Genomic DNA, 23,864 nt, shown 5'->3' with positions numbered 1-23,864 from the left:
GGTTATCCTTGCTTTCTGCCCCTGTAATAAGAGCAGATTTGGACATCGAAATCAGGCTGCATTCATGCTCAACACAGCATGAAATCTTCCAGTATACACGACATCTCTGGAGATTTGGGTTGCTTGTATGCAAGATCTGGCTTTCAGTTCTGGCTCCTGATTTTAATTTCCGATCCTGTACAGGTGCTTGGCTTGGGAGCCTGAGTTGCTGCTAGTCCTGAATGCTAATTCCACCAAAACCATACAGAAGAGCTATTGTAAATGTGATAAGGAAGCACTGGGAGCTAGTGTCAGAGTCTCAGCTGATTGTAAACTGATATTGCTCCCTTGCTTAAGTGGAAAAGTAGCTGAAAAAAATCATTAAAATATGGTAGGCATTTTCTTCAGGCTGTTCTGAGGGCTGCTGTTTCGTGATGCATTCAAATAAGGTCTCTATTCCCTATGCCCTTGTAATACAGAGCTACTGTCTGTCAAAAAGTACATGACTATCTGCTATCTATTCTCTGATCTATTGTAATTAAGGCGCCAGGAATGTTTATGGGATTTGGGCCCTTGCATTTAACGAGTGTTGGACTTGTGCCTCCATTTTAATCAAGTGTGGGACTGGTTATTATTAACGTAGGCCTTGGGATGCACACGGCTGCTCCCAGAACTAATGAAGATGGATTCCTTTCCCGGAGTAAATTACAAGCCAGGTCCTGCAGCCACTGCTTCTGAGGGGCTTTGGTGAGTAAAGCACTGCAGAAAGCCATGGGCTGCTGCAAGGTGACATAACTGAGCAAGAACTGCCCTGGCTGAGGATGCAGTTGTAGTGGGAAACGAGTGGGAGGCCAGCGGAATTTTCTTGGTTTGAATGAAAGCTGTGATGAAGTCTAGAAGACAAAAGAGAGCAATGGATGAGTCTTGCAGAGCCACGATGATTTCCGACTCTGATGAGGCAATTTGTTCCAGGCATCAGGATACTGAGGTCTCGACACTTTGTGTGCATGCTCCCCATCCATCACACCCACCAGCAAGTCTGTGTCCCGAGACACAAGCTCAGTCCCTTGTTTGTCACAGCCTTCCTTCTTCTCCTGTCCCTTCTGCCCTTCACCTGGCACGAGTCACAGAATGCGTGGAGCTGTACCTTCATGCATCTCCATCTGCAAAATGAAGATAGTGCTAGCTTCTGCTTGCTTAGACGGTTTTCAGACAAGTCACATCTATTATGTATCTGTGCATCTTTTTTTTGCACAGTGGTGCATGATGTCAGTAGGGCTTCTTGGGTGAGAAATAATACAAATACTAACCGAGTGAGAAAAATACGGGGAAATAGGACAGTGTGAAGGGCAGGGATAAAACCACAGAGGTCAGGGATTTAAAGCCATGGCTGGCCTGATGAAGTATTGGCCGTAGTTCTGCCTCAAGCTGGAGATTTGGTTAGAGACCTCCAGAAGCCCTTTCCATCCAACACTGCTATAATTCAGTGATCACTAATGAAGTCAGCGCTTTCCAAATTTTGCTTCTTTTAAACCAGAGCAGTTAGGTGAAAAACCTCTTTCCTGAGAATGAAGAATTGAGATGGAAGAGGTATTCTTGGTGTTTAACCTGTTGTAAGGCAGCTCAGCAGCCCAAAACCTGGAGACGCTGTTTAAATGGTCTGAAAAGTTGAGATGGATGGATGGATGGATGGATGGACGGACGGACAGATGGACAGACAGATGGATGCCCCAGAAGCTCACAAGGGACAGTCTTATAGATGGAGCCACACATTACAGACTCCTCTTTAAATCTAAAAATTAGGTCTAGGATTCTGAATTGTTAACAGAAAAGGTCACGACATGTACTTTAGGCTAAGAAAGCAGAGTTTAAGGCACCTGAGAGCTTTTCAGGTTCCTTTGGCCAGCTCCAAAATGCTGTGGCAATCCCAGCAGCCAGTGCCTGTAGAGCTGAAATCTCAGTTCTTTGGGGTTAGCTATTATCGAGGTTATTTTTTTTGTCTGTCAAAAGTTTTTGTTTTCTACCCACAGGGGATGGGTTTTGACCTTTGACTCAGTTCCTTTGGATTCCCTCTGAGACCAGATCTGTCAACCATAACGCTGTAAAAGGCTCGAATGCAATCACTCTTGGTGTGACAAAATAACTGCGTGCTGATTATCATAGTCTGAAATCACATCATATTGTGGTTTTCAGGACAGTAAAGTATCTTCTTCTCCTAGCAGTCTGCCTAAATTATATTATTTGCATCCAGATGCTATCATACTGGATTGGATCGTGCTATCTTTTGCAAAAAGCAGTAAATTAAAGCTCCCAAATCACTGCTTACTTCCCACAGGCTATCTCCTTCTGCCATATTCAGTGCTTATCATCCTGTAAAAGGGAATAGCACCTACTTTTCCCATGATCCTGACACCTGACAAAACTACATTATTTTTTTTGCATTACTTGTCTCGTTTTGTTCTGTGTGGAGAGGAAAAGGGAAGGACAGAGGGGAGAGTGCTGATTTGTTTCCATAATCCTAACCTCTGCTTCGGGATAGACTGGTGCGGGTTGCCAGCTAACACGAGCGCATTAGATTGACTTAATGAGAGAAGCTTAAACAAACACATTTCACCATCCGATGGGATAAAAGCACATATAAGGTTTCCTACTCTGCTTCAGCTGGTGAGCTGATGCCTATTTGGATGAAAATGGTCACCACGGGGTCACTGACAGAGTCAGCTTTTTGTCCACCCTTCTGCTGTTCAGCTGCAGGTTCCCTCGCCCAGGGAGGGCTGTGAAGTCTCGTCCCTGGAGACATTCACTAATTGTTTGCAAAAGAGCTCGAGCAACCTCCTCTAACTTCAAAGTGGGACCTAACATCACAGCCGGCCTTGCCCTGGGCAAAGGATGGAGCAGGAGGCACCCAAAGGTGCTGCCAGCCTCGGTGGCTCTCTGCGTGGTGTCACGGAGGTGAAGGGAGCTGTGCTTTCCTCTGGAAAAGCTCTCATGTCAGCAATTCAGTGCTTACAGGGACAGCGCCCATATAAATTACATCAGGAAAGGTTACCAACGCATGAAATTCCTTCTTCACCCTGAGTATATTGGAATTGATTCATTTTCATGAGAAATGTGCTCATGCTTGGCACTAAATCCTTTCACTTCGCTTTCAACCCGCACTGAACACCCACATGCAAATGTTGCTTTTTTTTTTCCCCAAAGAAAGTGAGACATTGACGTGAGTTTCTGTGCAGGTTTGTAGTAACAGAGGGCCCTGGTAGACTTACTGCAGTAAATGTCCTTACAAAAGAGAGTGACGAAATACCCTTTAACTTTCAGTCTTGTAAATCTGTCTTCATACGATGAGCAAACATGGTAGGCTTTGTGCAATCAAATCCTTATTTTCATATATAAACTGGGTTCTGTTTTCAAGCAAATGCTGGCACGTATAAGCCTGGAGATGAGCTGTCCCTTGGAAACTTCACACTCCAGGTTGTTCCTGCGCTGAACTGTGTGTGACTCCTTGGTTTTTTGTCTAGATTTAATCTAAACTTTCAAGACTGATGACACCCTTCTGCATAAATACATTTCTGTTAGCTGGTAGTAGCACCCACCTTCCCTTACATCACTGATTTCTTTAAAACTCCAATATTTTTTAAATGTTGGAAGAACCTGATATGAAGAAGAACCACTCTATCACCTTCCATTTCTGCTTTATTCTTGTGGTGGTCTGTTTGCAAGCAGAGGAGACCACGTCTGTTTGATCAGCTATGCTATAACTTGTTCTTACTGCAGGATCTAACGCTTGATCGACGTTTATTCATGCTGAATGACCAGCCGTTCTCATGCACTTTTGAGAAAACAAAACGGTTTGATTACACAAAACTTAGAAAGGGAAAAAAAGAGATTAGGAATGCAAAGCATGACAGAAAATGGTCCCTTCCCCATCCACTGGTTTATGAGGACTGAGTTTTTCTTGGGGGGATGAATCTTGGCAGCGATGGGGAAGGCAGCAGCATCCTTTTACTGAGGTGCTTCAAGACCTGCTCATCTTGGGACGCAGACAAAGCTCCCAGGGACAGCCTGGCATCTTGTACGCTCCTGCAAAATTAGAGTCTATATAGCTGCAGAGGGGGCGGCAACAGAGTTAAGGAAATGCAAACTCATTTCAAATGCAAATACCAAGGCAACAGTTTGCATTAAAAATTAGCAGCTCTGAATGTCAGAAAGAGTTTTACAGGCTTCATCTGCCTCCTTTCAGGCAAGGTGTCCAGACGTGGGCAGGCTGCTATTTCCAGGGACCTGGGCTGGAAAGGGAGACGTTGTCTGGGAGGTCTCTGGTCACTTCTGCAGGAGCGGTGACCTTGAGGGGCTCTGACTTCCCACGAGGGACCTTGCAGGAACCCCCCAAGGCTGAGCTGGGGATGACGGGGTTCCCAAGGATGGACTGCAGCACCAGAAGTGGTCAAAGGATGCTCCAAATGTATGGAGACAATAAGAGGATGATTTGAGAGCGGGGCTGCAGACTTGCTGAGCAGCAGTGGGAGACCAGGAGGTGCCTGGGAACATGGGGAGGCTGTGGCTGGAAAAGCAGCAGGACAAACAGCAGGGGTGGGCCAGCGTTCACGGGGCTTTGGAGGAGGAGGGCCCAAGGGTCTTGTCTCAGCTTGTGACCTGTTCTTTCATCTTCTTGTGCTTTAAAATCTCTTGATTTTTTTTTTTTCAACAGGATTTCAGGTTAAAAGGAAAAATAAACAGAGCTTTCAAATAAAACAGAAGCTGATGTTATCTCAGCAGTTTCAGCCGCCACTTGCCAAGTCCTGCTCTGGCACGAACGGGTCCCTTCCATCTGGCGTGTGCTTCCAGCTCTCTAAATTGAAGAACTGTCCATGTGATCCATTTTCTGTAACAGAAAACTTCACGGGCCATTTCTAGCAGCTCTCCCTCTCTGGTTTTCGGCTGTGCAGGGGACAACAGGTTCCCTGCTGCCAGCTTGGGCCCTCAGCTGAGGATGCTGTGAGCACAGGGGCTGGGTCCTGCGGGAGGTCCCCGGGTGCCACTTTGCGAAACACAACCCCACGTGGAGCAGCATCTGCAGCACGCAGAGGAACTAGGAGCTGCAGGGTGCTGGGCTCCTCCCCGACACCCTGCTTAGGTCTGGATGGGGGGATTCAAAGCTTTCAGAACCGCTGCCCAATTCCTCTTTCTTTCACTTTTCTGCCTTCGCCACATTTACAATTAATAATAGCTGCAACCGTTGCTGCTGCACACATTGTTAGCCACATGCTTTTCTTTACAGAAAGGCAAACTTGCACAGAGCTCTTTTAAAAGAGAAGTTTGCTACTGAAGGAAGCCTGGAGGCACTGGATAACATTTTCTTTAAATTGTCCAATTAAAAACAAAGTGTCCAAGAGCTAATAACCAAAGCAGATGTTAGCTCAAAATCTAAACCAATTATTTTTAAAATCTGCTCTTGATTGACTTATGTTAATGCACTATTTTATTATCATGAATAACTGTAGCTTGTGCTGTGGTTTAACAGTCTAATTGCGTAGATAACATTTGTTTTGTGCGCCCACGATAAGGACAGACTTTTAATTGACTCGGCAAATCATAGCACGACAGCGACTGGGCAGGGCTTTGCATCTGCAGCTCTACAGAGGGCACGAAACGGGAGCTTCGACATCTGAAGAAGCTATTAGAGTTTGTGCATGTCTTGGCTACATGGGGAATTAATGAGAGCATCTCCAACAAAATGCTTCTTTCTGTTCTTGCACTAAGTGTCCCCACGGAGACCCTGAGGAAGATTTGCTTGACTGCATGCAGCTGGTGGCTGGGGGAGCCAGAACTGACAGGTATTTAGGATATTTGTTTCTGTGCCCCACCTTACTGCTCCAGAGAGGGTGATGTGCTGGAGATGTTGTTCTTTGGAGGTGAAGAGCAGGCCTGCACAGCTGCGATGCTGTTATGTTGGCATACGACTTCTGCACAGGGAACTCATTAAACGCTTTACAAAAAGCTTTGCAAAGAAAACAGCTTCTTCAGCAACCCCAGACAAGGGGCAGGTCCCTGTGGTAAGGAGGGCACCAGCACTTGGGAGCCTTCTTCACAAGCCTCTGGTTGTCTGCCCACCTGTCCATGAAAAAGAAAGCTTGTTTTTTGGTGGTTTTTTTTTTCTATTTTATTTTGCCAACATTATTATAGATACCTTAGACAAAGGCAAGAGAAAATAACCTCTTTTTTCCTCTGTATAAGTCGCTGTGTTTGTTTTTTTTTCCCCGCTTAGCACAAACAGTGTCTTGCACAAAAATAAAAGCTAGAGCTCAAGGACTCACAAGAACAAGAATTTCCAGCAGTCTGATATCAATCTCATCAGCAACCACATCTGTGAGCTGCCTAGAAATTTCTGACTGCACTTTAACACAACTTCCTTAACCAGAAACGTTTTAAGACTTTTCCAAAACATGGTGAGCAGGAACCTGTGCATTGCCTTTGGCAGGCTGGCTGTATCAGGTGCCTTACCTGCAGGAGCCCCCAAACCACAGTTATGCTCAGTGATGGTCACTAGATCACAAGTCCATGCAGGTTTCTTGTTATGCCCTTGATGTACCACAGCCTGCTAAGGAAGTGCCTGGTTTATTTAGCAGGATGTGAGCAGTGCTTGGGAGTGCTTCCCTCGTCCCACAAGCAGCGTTGCAGTGTCCCTTGGCACATCCCAGCTACGTGACACTTGCAAAGGACACCGAGTGTCCCCCATGGTGTGGGTTAGGGAGCAGATCTGGGTGGGGATAACAAGGGACTCATCAGCACTTATAAACACAAGCAGCTCCAGTAGAGATTACCCACTGGGCAGCAGACAACCAAGAGACCTATTAATACAAAAACAGATTTGAACCCCATGTCCAAAGAGCTGAATAGGACAAAGAAACCCCTCCATGCACTCTGAAACGAGTCTTCCCTCACGTTACAGCAAGTTCTGTTGCAGGCAATGCCCTCCTGCTCTGCTCCACAGCAGCCGGAGAAAATTGCTAGCCTATAATCAAGATATTTTTCACGTGCCTCCGATCGTTAAATAAATGTGAAGGTCACAGGGTTGTTTTCTCCCTTCCTCTTTGCAAAAATCCATTTTTATAGAGATCAATATCTGTAAAGACTGAAAGAAAAAACAGACTTTGAGAAGCAAACCTTAACTACTTGGAAGCAGGGCAAGAACATGATGCTCTCCAGCAGTATTTTATTCAGATGTGGGGTTTATCATTGCAGACCAAGGCTGACTTCTCTTCCCTTCTGCAGCCAGCTCCTTTCTTTCAGTGTCTCTCATTTCCTCCCACTGCAGCATGAAGGTGAGTGGCAAATCAAGCTTAGCACCTGGCACATCCATTCCCCACATTTCAAAGGGGTTTTCTCCCTGCACTGTGTTTTCATCCCATCAGCTGGAACAGGCTGCTTTCTTATTACTGGAAGTCCTGGAAATAAGAATGAATGGGAAAGGTTCTTGCTTTCCTTTTTCTTCATCAAGTCTCCTCTTTTACAGGCAATGTAGTGAAAAGCCTATTTAAGATTTATTCTTAAAAAAAATAAAAAAATCACATGGCAGATAAAATTCCCAAATGCTGCTGATATCTGTGTTAGTGATCCAGCATTTGGCTCTTATTCCTCCCTTCTCCAAGCTAAGTTTCTGTGCCGGGCAGTGATCAGAGCCTTCCCACATCCCTGTGCTGTCCCTGTGCCTTGGTGCAAGCTCGCAGGGTGCTCTGCAGCGGGAGGAGGCAGCCTGAGAGCTGCAGAGGAGTGTGGAAAAGGGACCAGTGAGGATCTCCTTTTTCTGCAGAACAAGAGGTATTTACTCCCATTTTTGTAAAACTCCGACCTGTTAAAACTGCTTCTCTGGTGTTCCAGATAAAGCAACTTTGCCCACTTTGTAGCCAGCTCATTTTTATATCAAACACCATATCGATATCCATGGAGTAGCATCTTTTCAAGGGCCAGCCGCAGCCTCCCAACCCTCTCTCCATCAGGAGGAGATGAAGTAAATCAGCTCTCAGCCAGTCCCAGAGGCTTCCATGCCATGGTGGGAGATGAATTGCGTCGTTGTCTTCTATGACTAATGCAGAGTAATCATACCAGGACTTTACGAAGCGCTATACATCTTCAAAGCTCTCCGTGTCCATTAGCTAAATAGCTCTACTCAGTGCAGGCAAAGAAGCAATAATGCAAGATGGGGAAAATAGTACATGTTTTCCTCCCTCTGAAACACACCTGAATCCACGTGGGAGCTTTGTTCCCTTTTCACAGGACTGTCCTAGTCTTTGGGTCCAGATGAGATGAGCACAGCCCCTGCTCTCTGCAGGGCACAACACAAGTGGGAGCAGGCAGGGCCAGCTTACCACCGCCACGCTAATGAATATCCCAAATTAACCAAGCCATGTGCTACCGGCTCTGGAAATAAAGCTCCTGCACCCTCTGCTGGGAGAGGGTCGCGGATGCACAGCCCTGACACCAATGCCACCCTGTCAAAGGAGATGAACGTAGAAACACTTGTTTTACCAGGAAAATACCGACTACCTACCAGGTAATTCACATCTGTGAGATTTTAGGGAGTGCTTTCAGAATGCTGCAGAAATCCCCATCCTGCAGACGGGCGAGCAAGGAGCCCTGAAGGCAGTGCCATGCATGAGGACAGGCTCAGGGTGGGCTCCTGAGGGGACATCTCTGGCCACCAGCCCAGGGGCAACCCTTTTGGTGTGGGGCTGTCCATGAGGAGCCCCAGCCCGACCTCCTCCCCATGCCCGTGTTACCAACCTGAAGCCCATGCAAGCAAAGGGATGTGGCTGGAGCAGGACGAGGCGTGACGTGCAGCTGGCCCTCACACCACCCCTGAGCCAGGCCCGAGGAGCTCTTAGCCCCTCATTTTAGAAGCAGCTAGCTTGAAAATCAGCACAGACCTGTGCATGCCCCTGGGCTGCTGGGAGGGGTCATGCCTACGGCAGGGGCAGGAACTGGGTGGGCTTTTACGGGCCTTGCCAGCCCAAAGCATCCCATAATTCTGTAACTGTGTTACTACTCAAGTCTTTTGTAGTTTCCCCACTCCCTTCATTACAAGAATACACGTTTTGTCCCGTTTAGGAACCCAGTCTCACTGAATGCCTTTATTTTTGCCAGCAATGCTGCTTCTCTTCTGCAAACAGTAAATTTGGTGGGAGACCTCCTAAAAGCAGGGGCGAGCCCAAACTGGGCGCGATCTCCTGCTTCTCCTCAGAAGAAGCAGCTCTGAGGTGGACGGTCATAAGAGGTGCTTTCCTGAGACTCCCTGGAAACTCCGCTGTGATTGTCCAACTGGTGGTTAATTAACATTACCTAGCAGCTATCAGCGGGTCTCTGGACTCTGATGGACACAGAGGTTTAGCTGCCAAAGACAGCAAATTAGTCTGCTCCTAATTAGGTGATGAGCTCTGCCGCTGCTTCCTAGCAGCCTTGAGGGATTCCCCGAGGAAATTCAGACTGCAGAACAGCAACGTGATTTCTCTGGCTGCCCAAACAAACAAGCGAAGAGGCTCACTAGCAGTGCTTCGTCCTGCTGTCAGCCCCCGGGAACGGGAGGCTCAGCGCCACGACTCCTCGCGGCAGCAGCAGGACGGGCTCGCTCTGCCACCTAGGGTCCAGGCTCTGCGGCCAGCTCCAGCACTCACTGCAGAGCAAACTCCAGCCCTGAGGACTGCTCTCGATGCATGCAACGCACCCCGGTGTGCAGCTCCACGATGAGTTAACGCAGGTGGGTGTGAAGTGGTGCCACTGCCTGGCTTGCTGGGAGAGGGAGGCATCACCACCTCCATCGCTAAGAGAGCTGTTTTGTCTAGGGTGGCTTTTTTTTTTTATTTGCCATTTCAAACCCTTTCCACCCAAGGACAGCACGCATCTGTGCGTTTGCTCTTACAAAGCCCCTTTTGTGCATGGCAGGGAGCTGGGACTGCTCAGCACGCCGCTTTCCTGGCTTCTTCACACTGACTTGGTGCATGTTGTTTAACCACTTTTAATTAAAGTTGCCTTAATTCATTAATATTCACTGGCTCCTTCATGCTCTGATTTCAGTAAAAGCTTCAGCTGAGTCACAAGTTAAAAAAAAAGCCACACATTTTAGCATTTGTCTTCTAAAGAAGAAATTAGGACATGAGGAGATGTAGGAACTTCATTTGTATCTTAGTGGGGAGAACCAGCCCCAAACCTACACATTGCTTTTGTGATTAAAGAGGAATTGAACAGACAATTTGTTTCAGCAACAAGAGACTCACAGCAGTGCTGAGCAGAGGGAGACAAAGAAACTACAAGTATTCCTACTCAGTTTAGGTACTCAAAAGTTGGAGTGATAATGTGTGTCAGTGTAGCTAAAGCATTCGCTCAATAAAACATTAAAAAATATGTATAATTAAGAGGCCTGGTCATGGGAGAGTACCTGGTGTTTTGTAAAGAATGGCACTGACTCAGGTGAAGCTGACAAATTCCTGAAAACCAAGAAAGAAGAGCTGGGGAACATTTCCTTGTTTGATTTAACAGCTAAGTTCATTGGTTTAAAGCATAGCCACACAGGCTATCCAGTTATAACCACAAATCTCACCTGTGAATTGCCTCCTGTTAAGTGTCTATCAAGGGCAAGGAGATAAAAACTTGCTGATGAGTTTTGTGTGAAAGATCACATTCAATGAAATCCTTATTCATGCCAAATTACATTAGCTTTTAAAGTGTGTCCCTTGCCCTCTTCCTTCCACTCCATTTGATGTCTGTCTTTCTGTTCAGCTATGCATTATTAACTTCCTTATAGAAAATGGGAGCGCAGCTAGAAGAAAACAGCAACCACCTTTGCTAAGAAGGTTTTGCTTTCCAGAAAGATGCTTTATGTCCCAAACCACCATTACGTTACTATTGATGGAAATAGGAGATTGCTGCCAAGAAGTCGATAGAGGGAAGTTGTGCTCCAGAGCAGTGATGGAGTAATGCTAAATGGACTGCTGAGATTTCATTCATGGTTCTGCCACTGAGTTATTGCACAGTTTCAGAAAGGAAAATTGAGTCCATCACATAACGGTGGTTTCTGCCTGGGGTTGGAAACCAAAGTGCTGGACTCAGGTGCATTAGTGGGATCAAAAGCCAAAGATGCCATTTTCACCTTAAAGTGCTTTAAGCTCTGTGCCCAAAATTAAGACTGACATAGCCCAGCCTGATTCTTCCTCTAGTGAGCAGTTGTACTTGCTCAGTAAGCAAGGAATAAATCTTTCTTTAACTGTTAAGAATAGCATATAGTTTAATTAGTCAGTGAATGAGGCACAGAGATACCAGCACTGGGATCTTGTTAGGAACAGAGCTTTAACCTTGGCTGAGTTCATGGCAAGGAGTTCATCCTGGAGAATTTCATGCCCTGTAACTGCAGGTGTTTAAATAATGATGCTCATTTGGAAAAATGATTTTTACTTGTCTTCTCAAAGCAGCTGCTTTTGGAGTCAGCAGGCTGTAAACTCACTCAGGAGCACCCCTGAGTTACTGCAATGTCTTTGTGTTACTGGAGCTGTGAGGAGACCAGGTAGACATGCTCATATGATTGCCAGGACAATTGTAATCCTAAGGAACTTGGATGGTTTATGTTCCTGAGAACTTCTGCTAAGGCCCCAGCTTCTATTTCTGCCCCACAACAAGTGGCACTTACCACATCATGGGAAAGGATCCCACTGCTTTTTCCTCCAGTCCAGGTGAGCAGGGCGCTGGATGCCAATAGCCAAGGACTAGCAATACCTCCTCCTGCACGCTCTGCCTTGTTGGTCTGCTGAATGCATGAACTGCTCCAAGGACTCCAGCCCTGCTGCTGCTTTGGGCACAAACCAGCTCCAGGTGCAAAGCAGAACTGCCCTGGTGGCAGCTGAGATCCCCACGCAGCAAGGACAAGCTGGCACCGCAGGTACCACGTGTGCCACCAGCACCCCTCTTCCAGGGAGGAGTTTTCCACCTTCCCCAAAGTTCCCCAAAGTTGGTTTCCAGCACAGCCACCCCTCCTCACTGTGATGGGGGCAGCATCTGAGCCCAGCCCACAGCAACCCGCAGGGTTTTTGAACAGTGCATGTGATGAGCAGCTGCAGGTGCTCTCTGATTATTTAAAGGGATGGTATAAATCCCCTGGACGCATATTGTTTGTGCAAACCTGCAGGAAGCACGCTGTGTATACATTACAAGGTGTTTTTTTTTTTTGACTGCATCAGGGAAGAGGCTGGCGTTAAGCCTGTTCAGATGACAGGGGAATGTGATCTAGCAAGCTGAACATTTTCCTGTTATATCTCGCTGGTGAGAAACATGATGAGATAAAATATAGCGATGTTATTTAAGTAGACCTTAATTTGCCATATCATCTGAGAAATGCTCGCACCTGGGTTTCTGTAATAACTTCGGGGAGGGTGGGCGCTGCTAAAGGCTTGGAGCCAAGTCGTCTGGTGCAAGCAGGGGCTGCCGTGCCTGAAGCCAGCTGTTTGTTCTGCCAAGCTCCTTTCCCTGCCTCGTCCAAGTGACTGGCAGGCTTTTTAAAACCCAAGCACTCAGTCCTCTTGATTCTCCTGCTTCATCTTTCTGGAAAAACATCAGTGTGGAGGGATGGATTTTTTTTTGTCTTTTCTCTTGCAAAATGAACCTGCTGTTTCATCAGCCAACCTTGCTGTGGAAAATACCATTAATCCATCCACTGCGTCCATAGGGAGAACACTCCAAAATCCAGCATGCGCTTTCTTAATTTAGGACTGATGCCTGCTAAGCAAGATAACTCATGAGACAGATAAAGGTGTCATTCGTTGGCTCTGAGCCTACTTTGATGACACCAGCCTCAATTTGAGCATGGTGATAAAAGGCTGGCAGGGGGGGTGAACAGCTACAGGAACCATCCCTTATCTGTCAGAACATGGCTGATGTCAGGCTTTAAGAAAATCAATAATTTTAGAGGACTCCAAATGGCCGGTGTCCTTGTCTCTGAAGGTACTTGAAATTTCTGAGCTTGATTATAGACATCAGAAAGAAGAGTGTTGTCTACAGTTAGAAATAAGAGAGTGAAGTGTGAAGGTTTAATGCCAAGACCCTTGGTCACCATCTCGCACCTCCTGAATATTTCCTATATTAAAGATGTCACCAAGGCACTGAAAAACCACCAGAAACAAACAAATGAAGTAAACTGGAGAAGTGCAAAGAAAAATAAATGTGTATTTCATCTCATGAAGGTTAAATCATTAATCATTAATTCAGTATTTTTACTGAACGCAAATTTTCCATTCTGATGCTTTGAGGCTTAAATTAATGAGTGTGATTATTTAATTTTCCTCCATTTCCTTTCTGATTGCCACCGTCGCTGTTGTTTCTATCACACATATACAGTTTTGCAGCTGCCACAGTCATTCGTGTGAAGGTACACTCTGTGTCGTGCTCAGTGCTTCTGTGCAAAAGTCTGGGCTATGTTGCTCTTCCACAGTGCTAACGTAAAACCATCTCTGTCTGTGTCGTTCGGCTCCTAGCTGTTCCCTTAGAAAACTACAGGTCATTCCCTTGGCATCTGTCCCTATAAAATGTACATTGCACAAAGTCATGTTTGAAATGTACAGAGGAAATTACACATTCACCAAAAAAAAAAAAAAAGTCCGATTGCTATATTACAAGAGAAAGTGTGTACCATTCAATACATACAAAATGTCTGAAAATCGTACATAAGTACCAAAGGCATTATGAGAGATTCTTTGGAGATGAAACAAAAGTGCAAAAAAGCCAAGGCAACAGAGCAAATTAAAGGAAGCAAAGCAGCAGCTGCCTTTGCTTTCTAAAGGACAACCAAACTTCAGTGCTCTACTGAGCCTGAGATTTTTACGAGCGGGAGGCGAGGGCGTGCAGCACCTGCACTCACGCCACGCGAGAACAGCCCATCCCAGCCCAAAATTCACCTCTTAGCTCATCATCAGGACAGGGGCACGAACCGTTTCTAGCCCAGTTAAAGCCAAATGAGCCCGATCCTGCTATAAACTGTGATAGTATTAGAGAAGCACGCTCCAGCAAGGAGCATATTATTTGCTTAGGAAAAAAAAAACACAAACATTCAGGACTTAAATGGCTCTTATAATTGATAACTTTGGAACTAGAGATGAATTTCAGGCTAAAGCAAGAATCGGATTACGATTTTTTGAGTGGCATTCAGCAGAATTTAACTGGAAAATTTAGCTCTTCCTGCTTATGTCTGATTTAGGTTAAACACTGAAGGATAAGTTCTACCCAATCTTGTATCTGTGAAAATAAGGGCAAATTTAAATCCTAGAGGGAGAATCTTTTGATGAGGTTGGTGAAACCTCAGTATAGGGGCAATCGGAATCTTCCTTTTTCATAAATAAACATATCAAAAGTTTTGTATTTGGTTTTACCCGCTCTCCCGCCACCAAAGAAAGAACTTTTCCCCTGTGCATCTTAGATGCAAAATTGTCTGCCTTAAGGCTTGTATGTGCACGTGTCTGTACACACCTACACATACAGCAATATGCACGTGCACGTGTGCAAACAGCATGCACGCTTTTGCAGCCAAAGTCATGTTGTCCTTTTATCTTGCGCGTTATGGCGAATTGTGAACTTCATTCAACCTGTACAGAATTTACAGTTCAGATGAACAGCAATGAACAATATATAGAAATGCAGCAGTTAAGTATTTTAGGGCTGTGTGTTTTTGTTTTGCTCCGGTAGTTTTTAAGTAACATTGCAGAAACAATCTTGTTTATTTTAGCTTCCTGGTAAAATCTGGTTAAAGAAGCATTCAAATGCAGTGCGTTTCTTCACAAAACAGGATCTTCGTTTTCCTCTTGTCCCAGTTATGTTGAGTCACACCACTAAACAGGCAGGTAACGCTTTGTTTGGTGTCTCTTCAACACACATAGGCTCATTCACGTAAGGATACCTATCAGCATTTGGCATGTAATGTGCAATCTGTGTGCAGAATATGTGGATACCGTGCCAAAGTGACACCAAGCAAGATAAATTTTATAAATACAATGGCTATACTGGAGAAACAGGAGTATAGTTTTAGTGTACGGGGCATTGCTGTATAAGAACAGTGGCACCCACCTATAGGAATTACTGATAAAAGAATAAAACATTTATGAGAATAATTTATTGAATCTCCTAAAGCATTTGATATAGCTTGCAGCAACTGCAACTATGTTTAAAATCTGCTCTTGAGTTAATTAATTACCAGCTGCATCTTGTTTTGCCTCTGTTGTTCCTGAAAGTCTCAGGTTCTCTACATAGGTATGTGATTTTTTGGAGGAAAAAAAAAAAAAAAAGGGAAGAAAATTCCTAATTCAGATTTTAGGGTATGGGGTCAGGTAGTGGGGAAAAGTAACCAGTGCAGAATGGTCCACGTCCTGCCTGCTGACAGGAGCAACTTCAGCTCCAGGAAGGTGCTGGACCAGTGTGGGTAGCCAGGCAGGACAAAAGAGACCTGGCACCAGCTTTGATGACTTTTTCAGGCTATCAGCAAGGACTGAACTCAATGTCTACAGAGATGTTAGAGGAATGAGCCCTCTGCATTCCCATCTGCAAAAAAATGCCCTTCATGAGCATCACTGCACATGTGAAATACCGGGTCATGCTCATTGTGTGTTACAGTGAATTGCTGCTTCTACTAATGGGAAGTGCCCATGGCATGCTAAAATGTGGAGGGGTTTTCTCATCTGGGCTTGCAAAGTTTGTGCCAGCCTTTTCTTGTGTGCAGTGGGAAGGAGGGAGCTTACCCCCGCGTCCACAGTCAGCAGTGTCAAATGGAGCTGAAATTCCAGGGGAGGCTTCACCGGCAGCGTGACATTCAGCTCTAATTTTGGGCCAGAACCGTCTCAAATAGAGTTTGGCATGGTTTGTACCTGAAACCATTAGCCCTGCCCTAACATTATAGGCATAGCTGCAGGTGAAATCTAGCCTGAGCTTGGCACTGAGTTTCTGAAAGCTTTGCAGCTGCAGTTAGCTCAAGTTTCTCAGGACTAGGCAAAGAGATGCTGCTTGAACAATTAATCTGAGGCTGTATTTACAGAAATCAGGAGAAGGGAAGATGCTCTCAGGTTCGCTGGCAGCTTTGGAAATAGCACAGCTTGGACTAGCTGCTTTCTGTGTCTCCCTCTCACCAAGCTGGAGCGTGGCAGGCAAAGCCACACGCATGCACTGCTAGAGGAGACCAGGGTCTAGAAGGCAGCTCTTGCTTCAGGGACCAAAAGCATCGACACTGTTAGTCTGTGAGCCCTTCTCTGAAATGTTCAACTTGCCCTGAAAACCAGGACTCAACCCCCATCCCTACTTCACTGCAATTGTCTCTAGCCAAAGGGACAAACCCTGACGAGGTACTGTACATAGGGGCAAAACAGACCCCATCCATCCCTGCGCTGGAGGCTCCAGCAGAACAAACCAGGGATGTGTTGAGGCCATGGTGGCTCAACAGGGAAGCAAATAAATTGCCAAGAAAAAAACAAAACTGTCACGCTAACAAGACATAAAGACTCTCTGGTGCATCTAGAGATGCCAGCCCGAAAGAAAGCCTCGGAGCAGAGTTCTGGCATTACATGTTCGCTTGTACATGGTCTGGACAAGGAAGGTGAGGACACAGGACCAGTGTCAAACTAGATTGCAGCAGCAGCACAAGAGACACAAAAGACTGCAACAACAGCAATGTGGGCAAATCCTGAAGGCCTTGTGAGTCTGCTAACACAGCGGGGAGAAGAGTGGCAAAACTTTTATGGCAACAGGGAGGCAGCTCAGTGCCCCTCCACGAGAGGAAGAGATGCTTCCATGAAGTACGGATATGGCACAGCTGCAGGGTCCCCAAGATCCCCGAGTGTTGTAGACAAGCATCGATAAAATCTCCAAAGAGGGTTTCCAAAGTCTGGGAGTCACATCCCCCTGCCCCTTGGACTGGGCTGTGGGCACAAATGCACACGTACACCAGAGCTGGGTGCAGGTGAGAGAGCCCTATGGGAATTAGAAATATGGCAAGTCCCAAATGTGTGGGATCTAATGGCATCTCTTAAATGAAGGCCAGGTCCCTGCCCTTGGCATTGCCTGCGCTGCTCTCCCTGCTCCTCCAGCCTCTCAAGAAAGCGTATCTGAGATGCTCTTCTTCCGAGGCATCTGGGAGGAAAGGAGCTTGTTATGTGCAGCCAATGCAACTCACATTATTTTCTTATTTTCTCCCCATGTACACATTTCAATGAACCACAGGCGACAAACGTGGTTTTTACCCCTTATTAAGAAGTAGTAGAAGTGGAGTTTGTGCATGCTGTATCACAGGGACGGGACAATGATCGGTCGCAGCATGAAAGACACTTGGTATATCAGTGTTACCTACAGAAGCACCGCAGCACCCTACGTGATGGGTCTCTGGGAGGGTGGCCTCTCCCCAAAGTGATACTTTTGGCAATGTGACTTCTTCAGGTACTACAGCAATCTGGGAGTGCAGATACAGCTGGAGCATATTGCTGTCTACTCATCTCAGGCTGCATGCAGTAGCAGGCAAAATTGAGAGTACAGTCAGTGAGATAGTCTGGAAAGCACATTCATACATTAAAAAGGACTCGGCTGCTCCTCCTGCAGCAGCCGCTCCTTGCTGCTACCTAAATTACAAGCGTGATTAATACTGTATCAAAACATGTGTAATCCCTCTCCCTCTAGACACTAATATAAGGCAAGCAGTATTGTGTCACTGGGGCATCAAACACTAAGGATATACTAAAGAAGATTCCTATGCATTATTATTATCATTATTATTTAAAAAACCCTATTGTTATTGTTTAAAAAAACAACCAACCCACAGCCTTGCCCTAAGCAGCTTTTGCGCTGCGACGCAGAAAAGTTTGTGTGCTAAAAGCAAGAGTTTGCTTTTACACTGCCATGCCACATCCCTCCACGTCGCAGCCTCAATGTTACGTGCAGGTGAAGGAGCTTTTGTATCTGATTTCCTTGTTCCCGGTTCATGGAAAGGAAGCTGACCAAAACAGAAAATGCTGACCCAAAAGAGGGAGCGGGTGCGGGAGGAAGAGCGGACACGGTCAAGGCTTGGAGCACTGCTGGCACAAGGAGGAAAGGACAGAGGCGAGTGGCTCGCTCAACCTGAAGGCTCACACGAGCGTGGATGGAGAAACAGAAAGACTCAGCCTGCTCCTGGGCTTTGTAATGGGATCTTGATAAAATTCTTGACACTACAGGTATTTATATGGGATAACTCATATATATTCCTAAGGAATTTCTTCTTAGGGGAGTCCTGAAGCAAGCCAGTATCATCTCCTGCTCTCCTGTAAGATGAATTTTTCACAAGGCCATAGCAGTTGCTGTTCAGGCAAGAGGAAGCCTTTCTGGGTGAGAAACAAGAAAATCCTACTTCACACCACCATCTGAACACCCAGCTGGAGCCTGGCTGGCCCCGACGAGGTGACTGCACCCGTGGGTACCTGCTGGTTCAACCTGACCCTGGATTCCTCCTCTGGCCTCTTCAGGACAGAAACTCCAGTTTGTCTTTTAATGCTTTCATTTTGTTTTTAGCAATAATGTTGCTGCGATCATAATGGTCTGAGGATATAAGGGAAATGAGGTTTGCAATAGCTCCCTCCTGAGAAATATATGAACAAATATGTTTTTCCTTTCTCTTGGGTAACTGTTAGGAAGGGGAGCACTTGTATCTGCAGCGATACTCTGGCTTCTCAGGTAGATTATACAAACTTGTTCTAAAAATTCACATAATTTAAAATCTTAAAAATCAATTAAAAGTGTAAAAATAGACCTATTTATCTGTAAATAGCAATGGCCCTGCAGGATTTAATTGGATTTATTAAGCAGCGTTTGAAACAAAATACATTTTTAGAAAACCTGATCTGTCACATAGTCTGTCTAAAGAAAAGTAATGGCTTTCTGAGCTGAACAAGAGTTTTTTTTCAATGAGTTCCTTGATATATCTGTTTTAAAAATTACTGATAAGAAAATGAGTCAACAAGGAAATTCACATACAAAATCTGCACTTGAGTAACATTAAAGTCTCTTCCCAAATGTTGGGAAATTGGACTTATGGCTAGTGCTTTGTTCTCATGTCTCAGGGTCACGTTATGAAAGGCCGCCTGCACAGAGCTTGCAACATCTCCGGCCACATCTCCTCTTCAGAGACACGACCTCCTCAGACAACTTGAACTCACGCTTGGACTTGAAGCACCCAAAAACTGACTGGGACTTCAGGTCCCGGTCTCAGGGGTTGCCCCATCCCACAGGCAGGGTAGTCTGTAGTATTTTACCCAGACGAGATTTTGAAAAAAAAAAAAAGTCCAGAAGTTTCTCGGAGACCAGATTCTGGGCTCTGGTTCAAGGCCACAGCTTCACCTCCTGCATCTCAAAAGCAGGCTCTGTGCACATGCGGGCACCGACACCCCTGGAGCAGTTCAAGACGGCCTGCTGGAAATTTGGCCTTCACGTGTTCTTCAGCTCTCCTGTGTCCACACTTGGCATGGTCTAAAACTTGTTTCGGTCCTTCAGTGTCTGCCAAAAAATAGGGAACCAGACACGGCAGGAACAGGGGAGCAAAGACCAGCCCAAGAGAGGCTCAGCAGAAGGACAAAGTTGGCCTGCACATCTTTTTAAAGGTCTTTATCACCAGAACTGCCTTATTAGCAAAACATAAACAAACTGTTTGCTTCTAAGCTAGTGGTTAAGACTTTTGGGAGGGAGATTATCGCCAGGAGTGTGTGATATGGTCATGGGGAAATTGAGGGACTGAAAGTGAAGACTTTGCAGGGAGTATTGGACTATGATTTCGAACAGGAATAAAATGACTTTTTTTGATAAGGAACAAAATCTTTAGTTAGAACAGGCTCTGCTCCTATTCACACAGGCCCGAATTAATTCTGGTATAATTTAACCCAAAAATCCAGGTCAAGCCTTTTTGCCTGGATGAATAAGAAGTGGTGATTTATGGCATGGCTGTGGATGGGGCAGGTGGGGTCAGAATTTCTTTGAAATGATGCTGTGGACAAGGGTGCAATATTGCTTATCTCTTCCAAACAATTCTCTATGCAATTTGTAGCAGCAAGATGCAATCTGTGCTGCACAGATGTAAAACCCATTTTCTGTTATCATGTGGGACAAATCTAACACCTTTTTAAATCTACAAGTCAGGAGATCTTTATAAACTTTAGTGTAGTAACTTACTTGAAGAGGGAAAACACAATTCTTCCTATGCAGTCCCTAAAGGAGGCAAAAGATAGACAGATTTCAGCATGTGGAAAACTCGGAGGACACAGTGGAATTGCTTCTCAGGACACACTGGCATTATATGTGTTCAAGGGTGTAACATCAGCTGGGCAAGAGAAAAGGGTTTTGCAGTAAGAACTGGGAAATGCACATTCAAAATAGAGCCAATAAAGCTTCAAATTTCAGACACGATGAAAATTATATCCCACATATATTGTGCCTTCATGTCCTGTTGACTTTGCCTCTTATATTAAAGACAAGGCATTTACCTTCATGGTAATAGGATGGCACAACATCATCCTCATCCTCATCTGCAGCTTCTGCCTTTATATTGTACACTTATGTGCCAAATTTCCAGCAGGCCTTAAAAAGTAGTTGCAAAAATATAAAAAATAAATAAAATAAAATAAAATAAAATAAAATAAAATAAAATAAAATAAAATAAAATAAAATAAAATAAAATAAAATAAAATAGAGATAACAGATGTTTGTAATCTCTGATTTAGAGAAAATTCACAGCAAACAGGCAGGCTGGACCAATGTTGATTTTTGCCTCACCCAGTGCCATTTCCGTTCTTGTGGTCACTAGAAAAGACATGCCTCCAAGTCTGATGTGGGACCTGCTGACATTTCTTGTTCTACCAGAAGGTATCTAATTTTGCAACATGCCAAGGGCAAATCTGCACAATTTACAGCCATTTTGCCCTCAAAGACAAAAGGTCTCAGTACTGAAGTCAAGGACATCACTGGGTTCACTTTGCACAAAGAAATCCAGAGCCAAAAGTAGTCTGGGAACAAAAGCAGAGAGGGAAAAACTGCAGAAGGAAAAGGATCAAGTTGGAAGGGAGGGAAATAGCAAGGCTGGAAATCAAAGTTCCCTCTAAGAAAAATGTTTTTCCCTTCTGAATGACAAAAAATGGCAGAAAAAATTGTGCAGAGCCTTTCCCCACTCCTCAATCCCATGTGAAGACCTGTGTGTTAGGCCTGAGCACTAGCAAAAGGATGGTTTTATTTCATGTCTGCAAGCTCTCATACTGCTCCCATACCTTCTCTAGGGCCAAAATAGTCCTGGGTCTCCCCTGGTTGCTGCTAAACAAACGGGAGGAGAGAAGGCTGTGATTCTCCCTTCTGCCCAAACAAGTTCAGCCGCTCAAAGGCCATGCAGAAATGAAGCTGTCACCTAAATATCCTTAACAAGCTTTTGGTACACACGGGAGAGTAGGGGTTTGAAATTGCAGATACAGCCCTGACTCTTGCAGAAAACACACATGAGATTTGGGCTGTAGGTGCACGGGAGGGTTCAGAGGCACAACACTGGCCATGGTGTCCCAGCCTTGGAGATGGATCCCACAATACACTTTGTCTGATCCATCCCCTTGCAAAATAAATAAAAAATAAAAAATCTCTATCCATGTAAAAGATCACTTGGTGGCTTTGTTTTGGTCCCAAAAGCAACTCTGAGCATCTCTTTTCCCCTTGCCTTCCCCCAGCTGAATGCACTGCTGAGGTTCCTGATAGCAACACAATGGTCTTTCCAAGACAAACAAAACCAGCAAAATGGGACAGACTTGGATTGGCACAACTTGTGGGCACACACAGAGAAGAGGCTTCTGAAAGATCGTGCAGAAATGAAGAAGTACCTCTTAACTCAGCTTGAGGGATCCAAACAACCCAACGATGTCCAGAGGACACGGGTGTGCGATTCGTGGCAGGGCAGAAGAGGAAGGGGAAGATTTTCATGGGGCTTAGTGTGTGCAAAAGTGTTCAGGCACAATGCAGACTTTAAGAAAATGGCCCAACTCTGGCCAACAGGGCTTCAAAAGGATGGAGCTCAGCACGTAACTCGCAGCAACGCGGGGACCACAGCATCTTGTATATCCGCCCTCTCCTTTCGGGCTGGTGCTGCTGGGACTCCAGCACAGCACTGCTGGCCATGAGAACGGCTCCACATCACGGCAGCCCTCCTGAGGGGTTGTCTTTGATTTGCCTTTGCTTCCAAAGCATCTCCAGGTCATGTCAACAGGAGGAGAGATAATTAAATATAATACATGGTTTAAAATACAAAATTCCAGCCACATAGTCTCTTGTCCTCTTTCTCTGTCTCATTTCTCTGCTCTCTGGGTTTTCTCAGAAATATGTATGAAATATGAGCATGCAAGCTCTTATTTCTGAGGTTTTCAGTTTCCTAAGCTGTTTGACAAGGACAATTTCCAAACCATTCTGGTTCAGAACCTGTCCCGCTCTGAGGCCATGTCTTCTGATCATGCAAATATTCCAGCCCCTACCCCTCTCCTCCAGAGGCCTACGCAACATTTCCATGTATTATATTGGAATTATACCACCTGCCTGATGGTCAGTGAGGAACCACAGAGTAAAAACACCCCAGTAATTTTCAAGCGACCTGAAGTCTAAGCCAGAAACAGACAAATGTTCATTCCACGACTCCAAAATACCTAAAGGTGTCATCACCAGTGCCATGGGATGGCAATTCCCACATAACACTGGTCAGCCACCAGTCACTGCGACCTCCAAAAGCCCTGACCGGGTGATTTATTCCTGCCCTGCATCTCTGAAAATTCCCAAGAAATGCAAATTGCCTATCCTGCACCATGAAATTATTTCACCTAATGATCTCAGAAAGAGCATATGAAAGAAATCCGGACTTCCCGGCTCCAGTTCGCTCACCACCGTCACCTCTTCCACAACTGCAGGCTTGGACCTGCTCGTAACCCCCCCAGAGTAAGCTGCAAGAAAGTCTCCGCCAGCTAAGGATGTCCTAGAAGGAGGAAACCCTTAGCTGTCTATCTCCTTGAGAAGTTCGACGCGTGGACAGCCGGAGCGGGCAGCTGCCGGTGCTCGGACGTGGCTCGGCGGCTGCGAGGAGGCCTCACTGCCGGGGGGCTGACCAGCCCATGTCACTGAAGGGTCCCTCGCCCGTGGCTGACCTGGGAGGAGGCCCACAGGGCGTGCAGAGGTCAGAATCGGTGTCCGATTCCCCTTCTGCGATGTAGGGTCTGATTTTGGCCACGGCTGCATAGCAACCGTTGTTAAGGATGTCCAAATTCTCTTTGGACTGGGAAATGCTAAAGCCGCTGAAAGAGCGCTCCAGTTCCTCGTGGTCTACCGAGGGGATGGAGATGGAGGTGTCGCTGTCTCTCAGGGCACTCTCGTGGTGTTTGGTTGTAATGTCTTCGTTCCGCAGGTACTCCGCGCTCGCCCTGTGCCCGCCGCTGTAGGCCGACAAGGAGCGCTCGTGGGAGGGCGGCGGCGGGATGCGGACGAGCGAGCCGGGGTCTCCGACGGGCGAGGAGCCGTGGCTCTGCCGCTGGTAGGCCTGCTGCTGGCACGAGGTCGAGGGCGGGCACGTGTTGGTCGGGGCCGGCGGGGCAGAGAAGTTCTTCTGACCCATGGAGCTGGTGGACCTGATGATCTTGATGATGCAGCCGTTCTTGTCAATGTGCTCCCTGCTGTCTTCGGGGCTGTGGTAGGGAGGTGCCGGGTCGGGTTCTTTGGAGCCAAAATAGGCCTCCGTCTCCGTTGGTGGGATGCCCATCCTCTGCATATAGATGTTCACCAGGAAGTCCAGCTTCTTCTCCATCGACTGAACCTGCAAAACACCACAGATCCAGTGCTACATGCTGCAT

The 23,864-nt window shown here is 46.0% G+C and overlaps 1 protein-coding gene across 12 annotated transcripts in view; it reads right to left on the bottom strand.

Annotated features, from left to right (window-relative positions):
• Positions 1-13,162: 13,162 nt before the first annotated feature.
• KCNQ2 (potassium voltage-gated channel subfamily Q member 2) overlaps positions 13,163-23,864 on the bottom strand; it is a 74,167-nt gene continuing 63,465 nt past the window's right edge. For 7 of the 12 annotated variants that reach the window (XM_083801153.1, XM_083801149.1, XM_083801154.1 and 4 more), the window contains one exon: positions 13,163-23,827. In XM_083801153.1, the coding sequence (XP_083657279.1) occupies positions 23,108-23,827 (720 nt within the window). In that variant the 3' untranslated portion in view covers positions 13,163-23,107. The remainder of the gene's footprint in view (positions 23,828-23,864) is intronic. The other 5 variants (XR_014572949.1, XR_014572951.1, XR_014572947.1 and 2 more) reach the window with 5 other exon arrangements.

Source organism: Anser anser, assembly GCF_964211835.1.
Source record: "Anser anser genome assembly, chromosome: 16".
NCBI lineage: Eukaryota > Metazoa > Chordata > Aves > Anseriformes > Anatidae > Anser > Anser anser.
Note: the sequence above shows the minus strand (reverse complement) of the source record. Positions and strands in the feature narration are given on the sequence as shown.